At 43.8% G+C, this 18,221-nt stretch overlaps 1 protein-coding gene and 2 long non-coding RNA genes across 5 annotated transcripts; 1 reads left to right on the top strand and 2 right to left on the bottom strand.

Moving 5' to 3' along the window:
- On the bottom strand, nt 1–5,658 carry HEBP1 (heme binding protein 1). Its single transcript, XM_056516440.1, has 4 exons — nt 5,493–5,658; nt 5,248–5,386; nt 3,597–3,777; nt 1–2,350 (listed from the first exon to the last, which is right to left on the bottom strand). Exons 1-4 carry the CDS (start codon nt 5,568–5,570, stop codon nt 2,179–2,181), a joined length of 570 nt encoding a protein of 189 aa, XP_056372415.1. The 5' UTR covers nt 5,571–5,658; the 3' UTR covers nt 1–2,178.
- Nucleotides 5,659–5,706: 48 nt separating this feature from the next.
- Nucleotides 5,707–10,596, top strand: LOC130267146 (uncharacterized). Its single transcript, XR_008843066.1, has 3 exons — nt 5,707–5,794; nt 9,959–10,343; nt 10,448–10,596. It is a non-coding gene; the product is annotated as an uncharacterized LOC130267146 (long non-coding RNA).
- Nucleotides 6,574–16,202, bottom strand: LOC130267145 (uncharacterized). 3 transcript variants are annotated; one of them, XR_008843065.1, is made up of 6 exons: nt 15,603–16,200; nt 12,815–13,062; nt 10,590–10,727; nt 10,057–10,186; nt 8,928–9,309; nt 6,574–6,951 (listed from the first exon to the last, which is right to left on the bottom strand). It is a non-coding gene; the product is annotated as an uncharacterized LOC130267145 (long non-coding RNA). The 3 variants fall into 3 exon arrangements; XR_008843063.1 differs by having other exon boundaries at nt 6,583–9,309; nt 15,603–16,202; XR_008843064.1 differs by lacking the exons at nt 6,574–6,951; nt 12,815–13,062 and having other exon boundaries at nt 6,966–9,309; nt 15,603–16,188.
- Nucleotides 16,203–18,221: the final 2,019 nt, after the last annotated feature.

The raw sequence follows: 18,221 nt of genomic DNA, 5'->3' as shown, positions 1-18,221 counted from the left end.
TGTAAATCACAATATTATTTTTTTATTTATTTCAAAACTGTAGAAAATGCAGACAAAACACAGGCATCTTTGTGTGTACAGAAAAGGCAATTCAGTTTGCATAAGGCTTCGACATTATTTAACAATGTTTATGAAATTCTATCCTGCCTGCCTGATGCAAAGGCCAGTAGAAGGGCTGCACAGGAAGAGTCTACAGATGTTTACTCTCACTGTTGGGTCCAAAGCTCTCATTCTCTGTTCAGAGGGTATGCATTCTATAAAAGAACTCTGCCATGCTGCTGAGCTGTGCAGCTCTGTTCATACCATGTTTATTATCAGCATCCCTAACATGAGATTCTACAAGATAAATTTTGAGAATTTTCAAGGTTTTGATCATTGAAGATTGCCAGACTGTATCCATGCAAGCTCCAAAACGACCCTGAGAAGGCATAAACTGGACAATACTGTGCTCCTCCATTCCTTACCCACACAGGTTAAAATAATCTGGGACATGAACGATCCCTTTGGATTAAAGTGCAAACTTAAAAGGGCATTTGCTGCTTCAAAAATTCCTTCAAAGGCCTAATTCTTTGTTTTGATGTCTCTTTTTATTCTTCCTCTCCTGTACTGCAATCACTAACCACAGCCAATAGCTTTTCCCCATCATTGTTGGGGTTTTTTTGCTTAATTAAATGATATCTGCTCTTTTTACCCATCCTGAACTAGCTGCTCTTGCACACAGGTGACTGAAACTCTTACGAAGTTCACAGCAAAGGTCTTATATGGCTCAGCAAGAGAGAAAAGGAAAGCACATCTAAACCTCAGGTTTTCTCCTTTCACTGCTGAGATCTGTTCTCAGAAAGCAGGTGCACATGCAACAGCTTGACCAGCCCAAAGCCATGCTGCCATCTGACAAATGTCTCTGTCAGCTCCAGGGAAAACAGCTTTTGGAAGCACCTGAACTATGGGGCACTTAACCACCAGAGGACCACACCTCTTTCAGTGCAGGCAATGAAGAATTATACATACCCAGTAGCAGGGTGTGTGAGTGCTCCCACTGGGGGTATACTGCTGTCTCCTTGACACAGCCAACAGCCAGAATTCTGGCTTGATGCCTGACATTTCAACATTGCCACTTGTCCTGAAACATGACCCACACTTACTATTGTATTTGAAGTTTCCAAAAAGCTACTCATTATTTGACCCAAGTCCCTGTCTTCCTGAACAGCTATGTTTTCCTTTTCTTCCTCTAAAGAAAACAGCTGGTCTGAGTAGCCCTTCAAAAATTGACACATTTTAAGAAAAGTTTTTTTAGATTGGCACCCATGGTACTTTCACCATATGTTCATCATTCTTCAAATGCACCCTCGGATCACAAGTAATAAGCATCTGCTTTCTTCCCAGCCTAGCACTTCTCTAATTCAATTAGATAACCACACATATTTCTGCTATTGCTCTTGCATAGGCTAGCTTTAAAGAAATGTTACACAAAAGTAATAGGAAGGTGAGGAAACACTCTTGAGGTCTCCAGGTCACATTGTCCACCTGCTAGCTGAGATGAAGTCACAGCACATGCCAAAACATCTCTCCTCAAACAGAAGAAAGCTGCAAACTGAATCTAGATCTTTCTCAGACAGATGACAGAAGTGTTGATCTTCTGCACACTCTGAATTAATGTAAAGGGTTTTTATTTTCTCTATGCTGTGTTGGCAGCAATGCCCGTGTCCCTTTAGACTGTTTGTGGAATGGCAAAGATAAAAGCAGCATTTTACAGCTGCAGCAAACTGAAGGAGATAAAAAAGTCTCTGTATGCACTTTTGTCATGTTCTCCTGCCCGTCTTAGGTGAGACTAATAGTCTGCCTACACTTGGACGTGCCTCCTGTCAGGCACCAGTCAATTAAGTACTTTTGGCTTTCTCAGCACTGAACTCTGGAAGCACAAAGGAGATAAAAAAAAACCATGGAAAGATCAAGAGAGTCTGTGGTTGAGGACGTGGTCTGGAATGAAGAAGCAGGACCATCAGGAGGGTCAGCAAGTGTTCCTCTAAAATGACTTTTATGGTCCATAAAAGACTAAGGTATAGGCATGGAAAAAGGCAGTGATAGTTTTTTGCCTCTGCTGAATTATTAGTTTATTTTGAAGATGACATAGTGTGGGGAGGTTATCAGTGCAAGGCAGCACCACGGGGAGCCAGATGTTCACTCCTTCACAAACCAGACCTCGTTGCGGCGTCCGTAAGGCTTCATAGGGGGGTCATAACCATTGCACAAGTAGAAATCCTTGCGGTATGCAGCATCACTCCCCAGAGCAGCCTTCAGCTTGGCAGCATAGCTCACATAATCTGCCTCTTTGGCATAGCCACCAAACTGCCTGCAAAGAAACCAGAGAGGTGCTGAGCAGTTTGCTCCTGGCAAAGCACAGAAGGGAGAGAGAGAGAACAATATATAGCCACAGTATATTTAGATTGCATTTTGATCCAGGCCCTGCCAACGTGCATGCACTGTTCACAGTGAAGCAGCACACTCCATCTGAGACAGAGGAACTCTCATGGTGACACAGCCAAGGTGCAGTCATCCATTGGGAGGCCCCAAAGGGATCCCCCCAAACTGTGCCATGTATGCCAGCCAGCAGAATGGCCCTGCCCTGTGAATCAGCACCATATCAGAGAAACAACTTTCTAAAACACAAGGTTATCTCCAAGTCAGCTCAGCCCACAGCCCTCACCAATGCTGTCAGCAACCATGTTGACTGTGGTGTGAACAACCATCAGCTGGAAAGGTCATGAAGGAAAGCCAAACTCTAGCTAGCCCAAGAAAAAGTGGGGGTAGGAACAGACAATTGGCAATTACAGAACATAATGCTATTTAAAAGGGGTGGACTGAAATGGATCTGGTTTATGTCGACCTCCCACCAACAGGAACTGTTTCCACATCAGCCTGCACCTCACCCCCCTCCCTCAGGGCCAACGTTTGAGACAAAACAGGCTGATATTGCAGAAGTGGCCCACACCCACAGCAAAGACCAAGCAGCAGTTGGAGGCAAGAAAGAAGTCAGAGTCAGCCAAAATAGTTCAAGAAAGTAGGCAGGGAAACCTCCAAAGGGTAAAGACAAGGGGAAGAGCTTATTGCTATTGTGATGCTAGTTTGAGTCCAGGCTGTCAGTTAACAGCCCAAGACACCCAAAGATGATTTGAAGCAATGCAGTGGCTGCTTGTTTCCATGGTGGAGTCTGGTATGAGTCCATCTGAATCAGGCTTCAGTGGACAGTTTGATGTGAACCACACCAAAGAACATTTTTAATGACTATGAACAATCTGGAACCCAGAAAGTGGGAAAAACAATAGATTCACGCAATAGAAATGGCACAGTGCCTTTCAGGGCTAGCCTCCATGCTTGTTTAGCCAGTGGAAAAAAATCCATATTCCAAATCAGTGCAGCATGACCAGGGGTTAGAAGTGACATAAAACACCTGTCTTCAGTCTAGACATACACCTCCATCTCCTTCTGCTACATGTACCCTTTGTACAGCAAGTCACCTGGTAAACCAAATAGTGCTCTTCAGAGCACCCTGAAGACCTCATCACTTGAGACTGGAGATCCCAGGATGCATTCCTTACGTGGAATAAATGGTCATCCCCTGTCTTTCTTCAATCTTAATGCTTTCATCAGTAGGACAAGGAGGGTTGTCTTGAAACTGGCTCGGGATCCGCAGAGAGACTTTCACCTTCTGCTGAAATGAGCCATCTTCAGCAGGAAAAGCAGTGATGGAGACAGGAGCAGTCATGCCCATTCCAACCCCTGAAACAGACACAAAGACATTACTAAAGAAGTCTAGGCTCTCAGGAACTCACAGGAAAATTAACAGGGAATTCACAAAAGCTAATTTTTACTTTTGGAAAACTCCTCATATGAACAAACTCCTTGTCAGGAGTGGGCTCCTCTGGGGAAGCAGAACAGTTATCATCAGGCTTCTGCTTGGGCCATGCTCTATCTCCACACCAAAAGCCTGAGAAATAAGTGTCCTAACTGACCTCTGGAATGCTCTTTATTAATGGTGCTGCTTTTGTGGTTCTGTGAGAAACTCAGCTCTTCTGACAAATCAGCTGTCAGACAGCAGGGTCTGTAGCTCCAGGCCAGGCCAGCGGCACGAATAAATCTACTCAGCATTTAAATTAAAACGATCTGCACTTAGTTGTGAGCTCACAGCCAATACTGGCAGGAGCTTCCTCTTAAAACCTTCCAAATGCTTCCAGACATCCTACAAGTTCCAGTGCCCCAAACCTCACTGCTGTTATGGCTTTCAGCAGCCCTGTCCATGCTGTCCACACTTTAGGAACAGCATGGTTTTTTCCTACTTATTAACACCAAGAAGTACCACACAGCACTCTAGACCAGTTTTCTTCACTCTTCTTGCAGCAGTAGGGAACCTCTAAACCTCACGATCAGGCAGCCATAAAAACAGTTGAGATCAAGCCTTCTTTCTCATTTATTTTTCTTTGATGTCATACCTGTGTTTGTGTCACATGTTACAGAAGGCACCCTTTGTACTACAGCAACAGCAGTCATCACCTTTCCAAAAATGTTGCTGCAAATACCATTTCCCACTGCATCCATCTCCTACTCCTACAGACTACACTAGTCCCTCTATTAGATGCTGGAGAAAGGTGTTCCAGAACATGTATATGCCTCAGAGCTATTCTGTAGTCTTCTGCTATGAATGGTTAAAATGCAGACACTTCAGTAAAACGAAGAAGCAATTAGAAGCAATCACCTGGAAGCACTGCCATAAAACATTACGATATACCATTAAAAAGGAAGCTCATTGCTCATTACACTTTCATGAATAAAAATAGCCTGATAAAATATCAAGGTCATAACTGTTACTTCACTGCCCACAAGGGCACATCATAGAACTGAAGTGTGTCCCAGATACCCTGGATTTCATCAGGTACTGCTCACCCAGGGACCTGTGATAGATACATGTCTGCCTGTCCTCATGTTATCCCAGATGCAAACTAACTCATTGCTGTTTAAACAAATAATTTTTGAGATTTCACCCCACAGCAGAGATGAGTTATAATAGAACGAGTTGGCTGGGCACAACTTAACCTGTTGCGATTTGACTTTTCCCAGGGAGGGGCCATCCCCATCAAAGACCCCCAGCGCCAGGAGCCACAAGGCAGTGCCATTGCCTTCATCCATCCTGCTTTCACCAAGCCTCAGGCACAAACATCCGCCGAGCCCCGCGGGGCAGGCAGCACCTCTCACCCTTGTCGTTGCTTCCTCCCACGTACTTGAGGAGCTTCACTGCCCCTTCCTTCGAGGCCTCGTCGAACGGCTTCCCCACCAGCTCCACGGCCGCGAACCTGCCGCCCTCGCACGCCCTCTCCTCGTAGCTGAGCTGATCCTGGGGAGGGAAGGAGTTGGGATGGAGGCGCTGCCAGCAGGAACGCGCTGCCCGGGGGCGATGCCCGCGTTCCCTCGCAGCGCAGCCCCGCCCGCCCGGCACGGACCTTCTCGCCCTTGCTCAGCAGGCGGTAGGGCCATGCCTCCACCGTGCTCAGCAGCGAGTTCTTCACCATGCCCAGCATGACGGCGCGGCTCGGCTCTGCCCCGCTCGGCTCTGCACCGCCCGGCCCGGCCCGGCTCAGCCCGGCCCCGCTCGGCGGCGGTGGGAGGGCCGCAGCCGCCCCGCCCGCAGCGCGGCCATCGCCCCCAGGCGCGCCCCTCCCGCCTGCGCCGCGGGGCCGGGGCCGTGCGGGGCACCGGGGCGGCCGCCCCGCAGCGTGAGCGCTCGTGAAGTGCGGAACAGACGGTATTCATCTCCGGGAGACAGGAAAGGGGAGAGGGGATATGGAAGGAACGAAATACGGGAAAAGGGAAGTGCTGGCGAAGTGTGTCATGCATAGTGTGGAAGGGCGCCGTGCTCCTGGAATTGCAAAATCATAACCTCTTGGTTTTTTGGTATTTTGTGAGCTTTTTTTAAACAAACCGTACTAAAAGGGAACATAGTTGTTTTTAAAAGAAGTGGTCTGTTTCACTGGATATTGTAAGCTTTAGGTGAGGGGTAGATTTTAGAAGTTCCTAATGATACTTGATCTCTCTCCACTGACCACCCAACTGGTCACCTCTGTTTAAAAGATCCGTCCAGATTCTTTCACAGAAATACACGTAAATGAACGCAACAGAGGGCTTAGATGGCTTCTGTAGCTGGATACATTTATATGCATAAAAGACTTAGACACCTTGTGACAAGTGTTTTTTTGTTGTATAAGCCATGTCAAAGGATGAGTGCCAGCTAGAGGAAGTGCCTTACCCAGGATCTCTTAAGAAGAGGTTAGCAGAAGCAGAAATCAAATACCAGTCCCTGGGAATCAGTCCCGTGGTTCAGGCCAGCTTCCCCAGGCAGATGGGATAGAGGCATCTCAAGTTGCTCAGCTGGACCGCTGCCTCCTCAAAGAGAAGGTGAACAGTGCAGAAGTAGGCTGGTGCATAACCTTCCTACTCTCTTAAAGAGCAAAAACTAAAATTATAAAAGAAATAGGACACTAAAACTTTTCCATCCAGAGAGAGGGTCGTGCAAAGGCAAAGAGGTTAAAGAAGCTGGCTGTTATCATCTGATCAAACAGGCTGTGTTCAGGTCAGGGAGCTGGGCTGGAGCCTGGCATGGGCTTTCACAGAGTGAGTGACAGGGGCTGCTATCACTGGTGACAAGGTCACAGATTAGTAATTTATTAACCATTTATATTACTTGGTTTATTCACCATTATGCAAGAAATTGCAGAATTTAATATACATTGCACGCTGCAGCCTATTTGTTCTCTTTTAAAAAAAATTGTGACTTTCTTTGTTGTGCTGAGGAGGTTTTGCCAAAACTGCAAACTTGTACATATCAGGAATATGTGGACTGGGTTAGACTGGGGATTCATCTTGCCCTGTCCTCTGTCTCTGGCAGAAGCTGGTAGTGGACATCTAGTTATAAAGCAAAAGTATGCAATGATCTGGACTGGCCTCCCACCACCAGCCATCTGTAACTTGAGGGACTTATGGAAGTCTCATCTTTCTGTTTCAAGCAGTTCTCAATTTATACAACTTCAGGTTGCCTGATAAAACACTTGTGTCTAAAATATGACCATGAAAGATAACGTTTATGTTGTACTCTTTCTCCAGCTAGGCCAAAATAACCAGCAGTCCCTACAGCCCCAAGCAAAGCATCCCTTGGAGGGATCAGCAGTCTGTGCAAAGATGCAGCTGTTGCTACAGCACAGCCTAGAAATTCTGAATGCAGAATAATAAGAAGTTAGGGGCCTTTCTCTCCTATTATTCCTTGTAACTTATGTAAATATATTCTGAGATCAAAATGCTCTACATTTCCTGAGAAATTATCATGACAACTTCAACAAAGGCACAACTGTATTCTTTATCAGCCTTTTCACAGTCTTGATTTTTCCCTTCTCTAGCTAAGCAGTGTTTCAAATTCCCAAGCAAAAGCCAAAGAGAGCCAAGTTAATTTTCATTATTTTCTGAAAACCTGAACTCAGAGAATTTACATCCGGGAAAAAATTATCAGATTTGCTCATACCTCCCCCGCTCTAACTCCCAGGTGGCAGCTAAAATTCTTACTGTGTTAATTCTTCGGGTCCATTCTGAATGATTTAATATGAAACTAGTTTTTTCCCCCTTTCCTTTTGGAGGTTATTGTACTGTCACTGAATTTCTTTCCATAAACTCAGGTTTTGGGAATCCTTAAATAGCTAGTTTGCATCCTCACTGTGACTGGAGAGTGTTTTCAAAACAACTGTCATGCCAGACAATCATTTAGACATAATCCACTCTTTATTTGTGTTCTCATAAATTGCTCCATCCAGACCTTAAAGACAATCTGTTTCTTTTCCTCTCTGACTCTCTCCTTCTTATGTTTCAACACATTTCGTACACACAGTTGACTGCAATGCTGAATGGAATCTCTGTATTGGATTTATCTTTAGAGACCTGAAGGGCAAGCCCACTCTATCCTCCATTCAGTGCATAATTTGATTCATGCACTCTTTTTTATCACCAGCTTTATTGTCAGGAAGAGCCAGGCAAAGACAAGCTGAAGGCAGGGTATTCTGGGTAATCCCTGAGGGACCAAAGTCTTTGGAGAGCGTGGTTGTTAATTTTCTACAGATATTAATTGTGCTAAAGGATGTTGGGAAATATCTGGAGGTCAGTGCTGGCATGAGGAGAAAATACTCTGAACTAGACACCAATTAAATTATAATCTGTGATTTTGGGGACTGAAGAGTCTCTTAAGTTATTCTGGAAGATCTTTCCAGACAACTATCTTTGCCACTAGGTATCTAAATAGTTTTGGGGGGAAAAAATTTCCCTGGTTTCCCTGGGTCTTGGCAAAAATCAGTTCAGTGTATTTCAGAATGCTGGAAATTCTGAACATATCTACTAAATAACACCATTCTAAGTGCACAGTTCCAGGTAGCTAGAAAAACACTCTTTGCAGAAGGTGGATGTTCAAATTTGGTCCCTAAAAATTGATATATCTTCAGTGTTGAAGTATGATGTACAGATCAAGGTTATCCAGCCCTTCCCAACCTCTGAACATATGAACATGGACAATAGGTTAAGGCTATATTTTGAAACATAACTTCCTCTCCTTCTCCCTGCTCAGCTGGAAGTGCCAAGCACTAATCCATCTTTCTGCATTCATCAGTTGTTCAGCACTTTTGAAGTTCAAATTCCTCAGCTGTTTCAGATGGAGTGCTTTAAAAATAGGGCAGAGAGAGAAATTCACCTGATCTTTATAGAAAGACCTTTCTCTGGTAAACAGAAAGAATGCCTGTATAGACTAAAGATATTCAAGCTCAAGCAGATTGAGCTTGTCTACTTTTTTTGGCTTGGGACGCACAACAGCCATCATTAAAGAACAGGGTCAGGTTTCACCTACTGACCTAGGTTTGGAAGGCAGAAGAAGTTCTGGTCTCCTTAACAAAGCTGACTTGTGTCTGTGCTTTACTTTTTTTCTCTCCAGCAAAGTCCCATTGAGAAAGGCTTAAGCAGATGAAAAAAAAAAATAAAATTAAAGATTTCCCTTTTTTTCTGGTAGAGAATTAAGTGCTCTGAGGTCTCCTGCGAGCATATAACCTTCTCTTATGAGTCGGGAGTCTCCTCAGCTGGGTATTTCCGCGCCTCTGGCTCTGCAGAGCGTTCAGTCGAAGGGGAAGGACGGTTCTGCTGATGACATTGAGGCGTTCATTCAGCTCTTCCAGCCTTTTCCTTATCGACTGGACTTCCCTCACAAGGTTGTCCACAGCGGCAGAGACAGGGCGGAGGCTACAAAGAGAGTAATATAGAAGAGTAACTCAGTGCAGGGATCATGCAAAGTAATTGACCATGACCTTTGTTTCTTGCTGGGTAAGGGCCCTTGATGATGAAAGAGTTGCAAGCAACCATTAAAAGAACAATTAGTTATGGAAGACAGCCACTTTACTTGCTTTATGAACAATTCTGATTTAAGTGATATTAAGTTTCTACTAATTCCCAGTATTCCTTTTTCCTCTCTTTCTTTCCCTGCCTCTCCTACTAACTTTCTGGAAATATAAGATTGAAGTAAATTTTGTGAGTTTGTTCAACAGTTAATATCTCCTGCAATACAAAGGGGGAATATGATGACATGAACTAGTGAATAGCTTTCTCAGACCTAGGTGCTAGAGACTGAAATAAAAAAAACATTACAGACCAAATCAGCTTCTTTTCCCTGACCTGTGGCCAAACCCATGTGTGGATTCATAGAACAATTCATTTTTTCCAGGCTGTTCTCACAAGTGTGAGCTGCCAAGGGCATTTTCTTTAGGAAGATTCTTGTAATACAGTGATGGCAGTTGAGAGTGTTTCACAATAAATAGTTAGCAGAATATTCAGTTTACTAATCAGAGCTGGTAGCACAACAGGTACTGAGACCGTGTATTTTATTTCCCTCCAGCTGAGAAATATGAAAATTCATCTTTAAGAAGATGAATCCTGCTCAAGGAAGGACACCCGGAAGAGGACTGAATGCTACCTCCAGATGAGAGGAATTACCTGGAGAACTCAGGCAGGAGAGCATTTGGGTTGTTCAGCAGGGTATGCTTCATTTGCCAGAAGATGTCATTTCCCCATTTCTCAAGGGTTTGAGTAATGCTGTAAACTCCTTCTATGTTAACCTTGTCAGCTAGGTTAGCAGGATGTCCATGGAAGAGAGGAAAACAAATGTGTCAGCACAAGAAAACACAAAACAGTGCTCCAAGTTTGATTCCATTCCCCGTCACAACTCAATTGCTATGAAATGCCAGATATTAAACACATGGAGGATCTAAATTAAAAAGCAGGTAACTCTCCCTCACAGTGTAATTCTCTGCCTCCAGGTGCCCAGATTTTCTGCTGTCACTGGATACTCCAGCCGATTATTTCTAAAACCATTTTTTTTCTCCAGAAGTCTCAGCAGCTACCCAGCAATCAAGAAAGAGCAGTCATGAATGAGCACTATCTATCTCACTCCAAGGACAAAATAAGTGAATCTGCATCTCTGGGTTACTGAATGCCTCCCATGCTGAACCGTCAGCATGAGTTCCTACCGCCTTCTCTGTAGTTCCATTTCTGATGCTGGTCCAGAAAGTCCTCCTGAGATTTACTGCAGGGCAAAAGAGTGAAGAGGAGGAAAAGAGGAAGAGTCACCATGGTGGCTGTTGTAGGATCTTGACTTCCCCCTGTCTCTGTGGAGACAAAAAAGTCTTGCTAAGTGCTTTGTTTCTTTTTTCTTCTCTTTCTGCACTTCCCATCTGTCACCACAACACCAAATTTCTCTTTGGTGATGTTTTTATTTAAAATGTTGTTCAAGTTGCTCAGAATAGGTTTTACAGAACACAAGAACTTTTCACAAGTAGGAACTTTATTTCCTTTTCAAGGAACAGAGTGGTACTGAGATGCTTCATCAACCAGCAGGTGGGGAAATAGCTTTGCTTCCTATGTAGCCGTGTTGGGATAGCACCTTATAGCTTTGTTGTTCTAGCAGTGTCAGGAAGAAGTACAACTAAGTGTGAAAATCATTGCATCCTTACTTTGTATTTGGGAGAAACAAGGTAAACAGGTATTAAACAATTTATCAAGTGTCTCATAGGGGCCAGAATAAAATGAAAAATGTTCTTTTTGATCTGATCCACTAACCAGTGGCGGTATCTTAGATGCTGCCCAGTGATGGAGCCTCAAAGGTAACCCCATCCCCTATGTACTATCTCCACCTTGCTCTGGTGCCACTGGCTCAGTTCCTCCTGAGGAAGGCTGCAGAGTCAACAGGACATGTACATGAACTGATGTGAGCACTTACTTAACTCTTTGGTTTTTTTTTGAGTTTGCCATCATTTCCAAGCCAAGGAAGTCCACCCTAACCTAGATGCCCTCCTGGGCAAGTATCATCTCTAAACATAAGAGAATTGATCAGTCTCTCCACAGCTTACTCATGCTGATTTGTTATTCTGTCCTAATAAATTAGTCCCTCAGTGTTGAATCTGGTATTCTAATTAAAAAAAGAAAAAAAAGTCATGAACAGCTGTTCTGCTAGAAATTGGCGGAAAATATTCATTATGCACATATTGCACACAGCAAACAGAAAAAATGCATTGCCAAGTTCATGGAGTTTAGTGATGATTTCGGTCATCTTTAGTCATAGTGATGGAGGGGCTTATGTGAGAAGCAGGCATATCCAGAAAATCTGAATTATTCTCCTGTTCAGGTACATGCATCAAAAGCCTAAGATATCACTGCAAAATGTGAGGACATTAAATTTCTTTTTTAATATAATATAACCTTCATCTCCTGACCATCTGGGAAGAATTCAGTCACCTCAAAACCTACCAGAAGCCGTAGCAGATAAAGCAGTAAATAAATAATTCTTTCACTTTGTGCCTTTCTTTCATTTTATCACTAGTGCAATTTAATTGCAACTGCATTTATTTCTCCACTATTTAAAGTATCAGTATTAATATAGCCACACTAATGGAAAATGTCATGATACTTTAAAAACATTACTTTCCATCTGTCAGGATGTAATTTGTATTTAGTATTCTTCATCTAATTGGAATATTCATTTAAAGGAAAAATAAATTACCTTCTTCCTATCTCACACATGCATACACCTTTTCTTCCCACTAACTCAGAGCTGCCAAAATAAAGATCTTTAAGAAGGTCTGACAATATCACTAAGGCTCATAATGAAAAGGACTTCATGGACCTTCTTGAAATTATTTGCATTGACACCATACCTCCTCCATCTCTCAGCTTTTCCAGATAAATGTGCCAGCCTTTGCAGCTTTTTTTTCTCTCTTTCTTTGAATGACTATGCCCTGCACATGCCTTTTTAATCTTCCCTGATGGGAAAAGACTTACCAGACACCGATGTGTCTAATTGCAAATGGTTTGAAAATACTGCCAACATCAAGGAGACAGTGTGGCTTCCAAGCTAATTGGAAAACTTCCTGAAGAGATTGTCCATTCCTTATCATTTCCACCTCCCACTTGTTTCAGTACCCCACAGCTGGGATACTTTGATCTTTCTCTATTTGTTAAAAGTAGGGTGGTAATAAATTCCACCTACATCTTATACTGAAAATCCACCCTACTTGAGCTCCAACTTTTTAAGACATCAGGTGTCCAAATGAATCACAATACCCACGTGTTCTATTTGCAAGGCCCCTTACAGACCAGTTTCTTTGTAGCTTTGCTCCCTGCATTCCTGAGGGTCTACTGTAATTTATTATCGCAGTAAACATCAGGTTATAATCATCTTTGAAGCAGATTCTCATACCTCAGGCACACAGAAAATGAGCAATCTTCCCTCTCTTAGGTCGAATTGTAGACAGCAAATGGATATTCACTAGCAAAGTTCCTAGCTGAAAAAGTCTGCAGGGTCATCTGTAACAGGAACCAGATCCCCAGCTTATTCAAATATGCCTTCTGCTCTTTTTCAGAGTTGCACTGGAAAGTACTATCAGAGTAGAATACAGATGGATAAGCAGGGAGAACTCTCTTGCATCCTTGGATGGGAACTCTTTCCTAAATGCAGAGAATAACAATATCAACATACTAGCTTTGTCATTGTTACTTTACAATAATATGAAGTGCTGTCAGAAAATTACATCACATTCTGCCCTTGGAGCAGGGTAGGCTCAGTGATTCACTGGACAGTCCCTTCATCTGCAGGCAGTAAAGACCAACATATTTATCTCATTATTACACAATATTTTTTTCATCTTTTACCCTTTTGATTCCTCACTTCAGCATGATAAATAGGAGCTCAATCAGCATAATACCCTGAGCACAGCTCTGCTGGGATCTGCAGTTTTGCCATCCAAGCCAGAATCCCTGCCCCAAAGCAAAGGAGTACTGCCAGTATTTGAACTCCCATCACTGTCCCTCTCCCATTAACCCCTTTGGTTTCTTGTTGCTCAATTTCCAGTTCTCATTCCTCCTCACAATGTAGTGGGTAATCACAACAGAGCCCTGAGATTTCCTTGGTGTCTGCCTCAGACTTTGACAACTGGGGTCAAGCGTGATGACTGAAGTGCACCACTTCTTGTGGGTTGTGCTGCCTGCCAGGATATGGGGGATTTGCCCAGGTTACCTGCTTCTAGTACCAAACACAGCTTCATTTCAGAGAGCTCTCTCTCCCCTGCAGCCTGAGAACGCACTCATGCTATTGCAGGCACGCGAGCTGTTGCTTTACGATGCAGAGCTTGCCTGCCCCTTGCACATCAGGAGGGCATGAAACCTTCCCCTGTACTTCTGACTGCTCTGAACACATGCCCTCTCCTGAGTGCATCAGCATCCCAGTGTGTTAGCTCAAGCCCATGCTTGCTTTGAGAGGAGGGTGTTGTTGATTAGAGTTATCAATCCTGCAGTGATACCTAAAATGAAGGAATTTTTTTGAATATTTGAAATGCAAGTGAATTACATTCATGCTTTTCATTTGAGGTCTGTTCTCTCATAACTTTTCCCAGTTCCTCTTGTGCTGCTTTCAGACTGAAGCACAGGAGTGATTCTGGATTTTGGATCGTTTGCATGGAAATAAAATATACTTCTAATTGAATCAGGGAGTTTGATCTCAGGTAAATCATAAATACATAAAATGTAGCTCTCACTCCAATGATAATGGGTATTTAAACATCAAAGTATGTTTAAGATTCTCTATTTTGTAGAGGATCTCAATATATAATAAAGCTATTTTTGCAGACTGTTGGAATTCTTCTATCTTTTTTCCTTCTATCTCTCTTATTTCCATTGCAATATTTTAGGGTTATATTACTTACACCAAACTAACAGGCTCTGTTTTATGTATTAGGTTTAAGAAGGTTCAGGTTATATAAACCAAACAGTTTCTTATTAAAAAAAAATAAAAAAGCATATTGTAGCTGCATACAATTTCTAATGCCAGTTCTGTGAGACCCAGCCTGGGATCTTGAAAGGTCTCTGAGCTTTTAGAGGAGAAAGCTGCCAAGTCTGTGAGTCCAGAACAATCAAAGCATTTGCAAGCTCTACTTGCAAAGCGGATGGCATTTGTTAGCTCTCCAAGCAAAAAAAAAAAAAAAGAAAAAACCCAAGAAATATTAGCATATGCTTGTAGAATTATGTAATGGTAGAAAGATCATGGAAAAGGCCAAAAATAATTTTAAAAACTATATCCTACAATATTAAGCCAGCCATAGTGGTACAGGTAGAATATCACTTGTTTCAAAAGTCTTTATTATAAATCCATTGTAATGGAATATTCTTCAATTTACATATGTGGGTATAATGCTATATGTTGGTACACATACACACTCAGTTTGAGGTCAGAATAAGGATATGTACGAATAACAATATCCTCCTGAATTTTTCAAGTTTGTCAATAAGTGTGAGTTAAATAGTGCATTTTCATATAACTAAGAGTTACAGTGCTCATTTTCTACCTGGATGTTGTGTGAAAGTGAAGAGCATCTGAATCCCTGAAATAGCCTGACCACCGTGTGAAACAAGGAGAATCTGATTGACAGCCCTTATGACAGACAGCTGGGGTGATGCTGTTGCCAGCAGGCAGCCATAGTGAGGATAAAGAAGGAAAAAAAGTCATCCAGGTGCAAAGCACACATCTGTTGCGGTGCATCTATAAAGTACTGCTGGTTTTGAGGTGGTAATATTCACCTTCTGCCCCTTCTCCAGGTGTGCCTGCCTTCAACTTTCTCTCATTTAGTGCTTGGTCCTTCCTCTTAGGAAGCCTCCTCTCTCTCTCCTCAGATAGGCACTCACAGATCTTGCACTCTCCATGCCTGCCTGTCTGACAGCCTGCCTGACTCTAAGGACTTGCTTTCTCTTTCTTTCTCCCTACTTCTCTCACTCTGCACACCCCTGTTCTCTGTAGGAACGGTAGGTAGCAATTCTCCAACCTTCATGTCCATGCCAGTCAGCACATATTCCTTCCTCTCCTGGCTCTTCCCACAGGTGCCTTTAGAGTCCCTCAATGCAACAACCTCTTTCTGAGGTGTATGGATCTATTTTCTCCAGAGGAAGAAGCAAAACATTCCTGGGAAAGAAGGCAGAGAATTGTATACAAGCATTACCTTTGCTCTTGAGGCCGGTTCTTCTGTGATGAAGCTTCCAAATCTCTGCCTCCCTGCTCTTTTCTTCCCCTTAACACCCCCTCTGCATTTCAGCTTGCAACGAGTGACGTGTCCGTCTTCATTTCCCTGCTTTCCACATTTCCACAGTCTTTCTGTGGAGCCTCCTCCAGCTGTACCTCTGTTACCCCTCCCTCCCACTCCTGCAAACTAGCCATCTCTCCCTGCACATGGGAGCCTTATGGGGAGGAAAGCCTGGGCGATAGAGCCCTTCTCAAAAACAGCTCTGTCTCCAAGGACACCCGTGTTATCTTTGCCCCCAGTGCTTTTGGGCAGTTCTCAGCTGCTGGCTCTCTGGCACAGCTGTGTGACTTCTCCTACTAATCACAGTTTCCACTATGCAGTGCTTCTCTCTGGCTGCTTGAACCCTCCAGCCATCCAGTCATGAATTTGTTCACTGCGTTCTTCCTGCCTTTTAACTAACACGCCAATTAATTCCCTGCTGATTAGTTCATTCCTGATGTGCTCTGCCAAATCTATTTCTAGTGGAATAAACAAGGAGGGATGAATCGGCTGCAGTGTCGTTGGTTTTTTCCCTTGACCCCCTCCCCCAGGTCTGCACTTGCCAAATCAAACAGGCTTTGGTCTGGTCAGTACTTAATAAAGAAACTTCCAAACAAGTGCAAGGTGTTAAAGGGATGGATTTTGCGAAGCAGGGGTGAACCCCTGACTCTGGTCACATATCCATGTCAAACTGGTATTTTTCTGTGATTTGAGAAGATGTGAAGCTGCCACAGCCTGAAGCTGTAGAACTGCTGCACACATCTCTCATGACTAGACCCATGGCACTGCTTGCGAGTGCCTTGGCCAAATCTGCATTCTTCTTGGTATTACTTCTCCAGTATCAACTGGCAAGAACACCCTCTCTGCTTCCTGACCAGCCTATTCTTACTTAACTCTGTTTTCCACAGCCAAGACACTGAACTATGCAGTGAGAAAAGAGACACTTTTCTCACAGGGCGAAGGACTGCCCAGCCACTCAAAATAAAAGCAAACACCCAGAAGTAAGGAGCCAGAGGATATGTGCAAGTGATACAGACAGAGCAGTAAAAAATGCAGTACTGTGTTCACAATAGATGCTGGTGTATACCAGTTGAGGAACTGATTGTGAGGAAGCTGAGTGGCTTTTAAGCACAGTCCATAAACATCAGCCAGCATTATCATTTAGTCAGCCACTTAAATCCAGTCAAGAAGAGAGAGTTTCCACTGGAACCAGACTCAGGGATATCTGCTTCTCTGACAGCAGAAGCATGTTATTTTGGCTGCTCCTGCTCCCCCAGTCCCACTGGCTCTGTGGCAGGGAAATTTCTGAGAAGACTGCCTTATTTGTGGAGCCTTGCCACTGAAACAGCAGGACACTCATTTGCAAAGTTATAAAACACCAGTTTTTAAAATCAACGCACAATATACAGACTTAATACAGACCAGCCTCCAGAGGAACTGGAAACATATTTTTTCAGGGCTCAAGCAAGCAAACAAACTGTCCAGGCAACAGGCAAATAACCCAAACAATCATCTGCCTCCAGCTGTTCCCCATTCAGCATGTGGCAAACACAAGTCCTGTTATGCCTTTGCATCTCCCTGCTAAGAGGAAGCAAACTGCTGCTGGTCAGTGTGAGATGAGGACACCAGCTTGAATGCTCCGAGCAAGAGCCCCTCCAGAGACAGGGGGTGAGCAAACCTGCTGGCACTTCACAGCATGCATCAACCCAGTGCTGGCAGACCCAACAGCTCAGAGGGAAGAGGGCAATTCCCAGTGGCACATTAAGATGCATGCTTGCTGCTGAGCAGCTTGTGGGATTTTGCAGCAGGTGCTGCCTTCCCTTTTGTATAACATATCCCCTTATTATCTGCCCTCTCCTTCTGCTTATTGTGTCTCCAGTTCATAAAACACTGGGCACTTCCCTCTGGGCTCTCAGCCACAGGGTGCTCAGTGTTGGCAGAGCAACATTGAGAGTAGAGATAGACCCACCAGGAATTTGGCTGGGACAACTAACTCCCTCAACTAACACACCCCATGAAGGCAGGGATGTGGGCACATCCCACAACCTCAGGTGCTGCACTGGTGAAATTTTTGCACAGTTCTAACCATCTTTTGGCCTTTTCTCATGCGAGGGTGAACTGGTGTTGGTTTTACTCTATGGGTCCATTAGAAACTCCATGGTCATCAGCACTACTTGAAACTGCCTGATGTGTGCTGGTTTGCACCTGCTAGAAATCTTATCACTTTTCCTTGGTTTGCTTGCCTTTATTTTATCCTTCACTCCTTGATTGTATTTAGTTTGTTGTTTGAACAAGCATTTCCCATGCTTGTCTACTCCTGTGCAATGACTCTGTCATGGAAGGACTCACCTAGGCACAGGAGGAAAGAGGATGGTGCTCCTGGCCTTGTCATGGAGCCATGCAGAATAGAAGGATGGGATGAATAGAATGGGTAAAAACATTAGCTTAGCACTAGTAGGAATGCAAAGATACAGATTCCTTCTTCCCTCTGGACACCTGGGAAAAGGTACAGCTGAGAACAGCTCCTGCCCAGCAGCTCATGAGGAGGCGATTGCCCTC

The sequence above is a fragment of the Oenanthe melanoleuca genome, chromosome 1A (genome assembly GCF_029582105.1).
Source record: "Oenanthe melanoleuca isolate GR-GAL-2019-014 chromosome 1A, OMel1.0, whole genome shotgun sequence".
In the NCBI taxonomy this organism is placed as follows: Eukaryota; Metazoa; Chordata; class Aves; order Passeriformes; family Muscicapidae; genus Oenanthe; species Oenanthe melanoleuca.
This window is presented reverse-complemented; position numbering and strand designations above follow the sequence as displayed.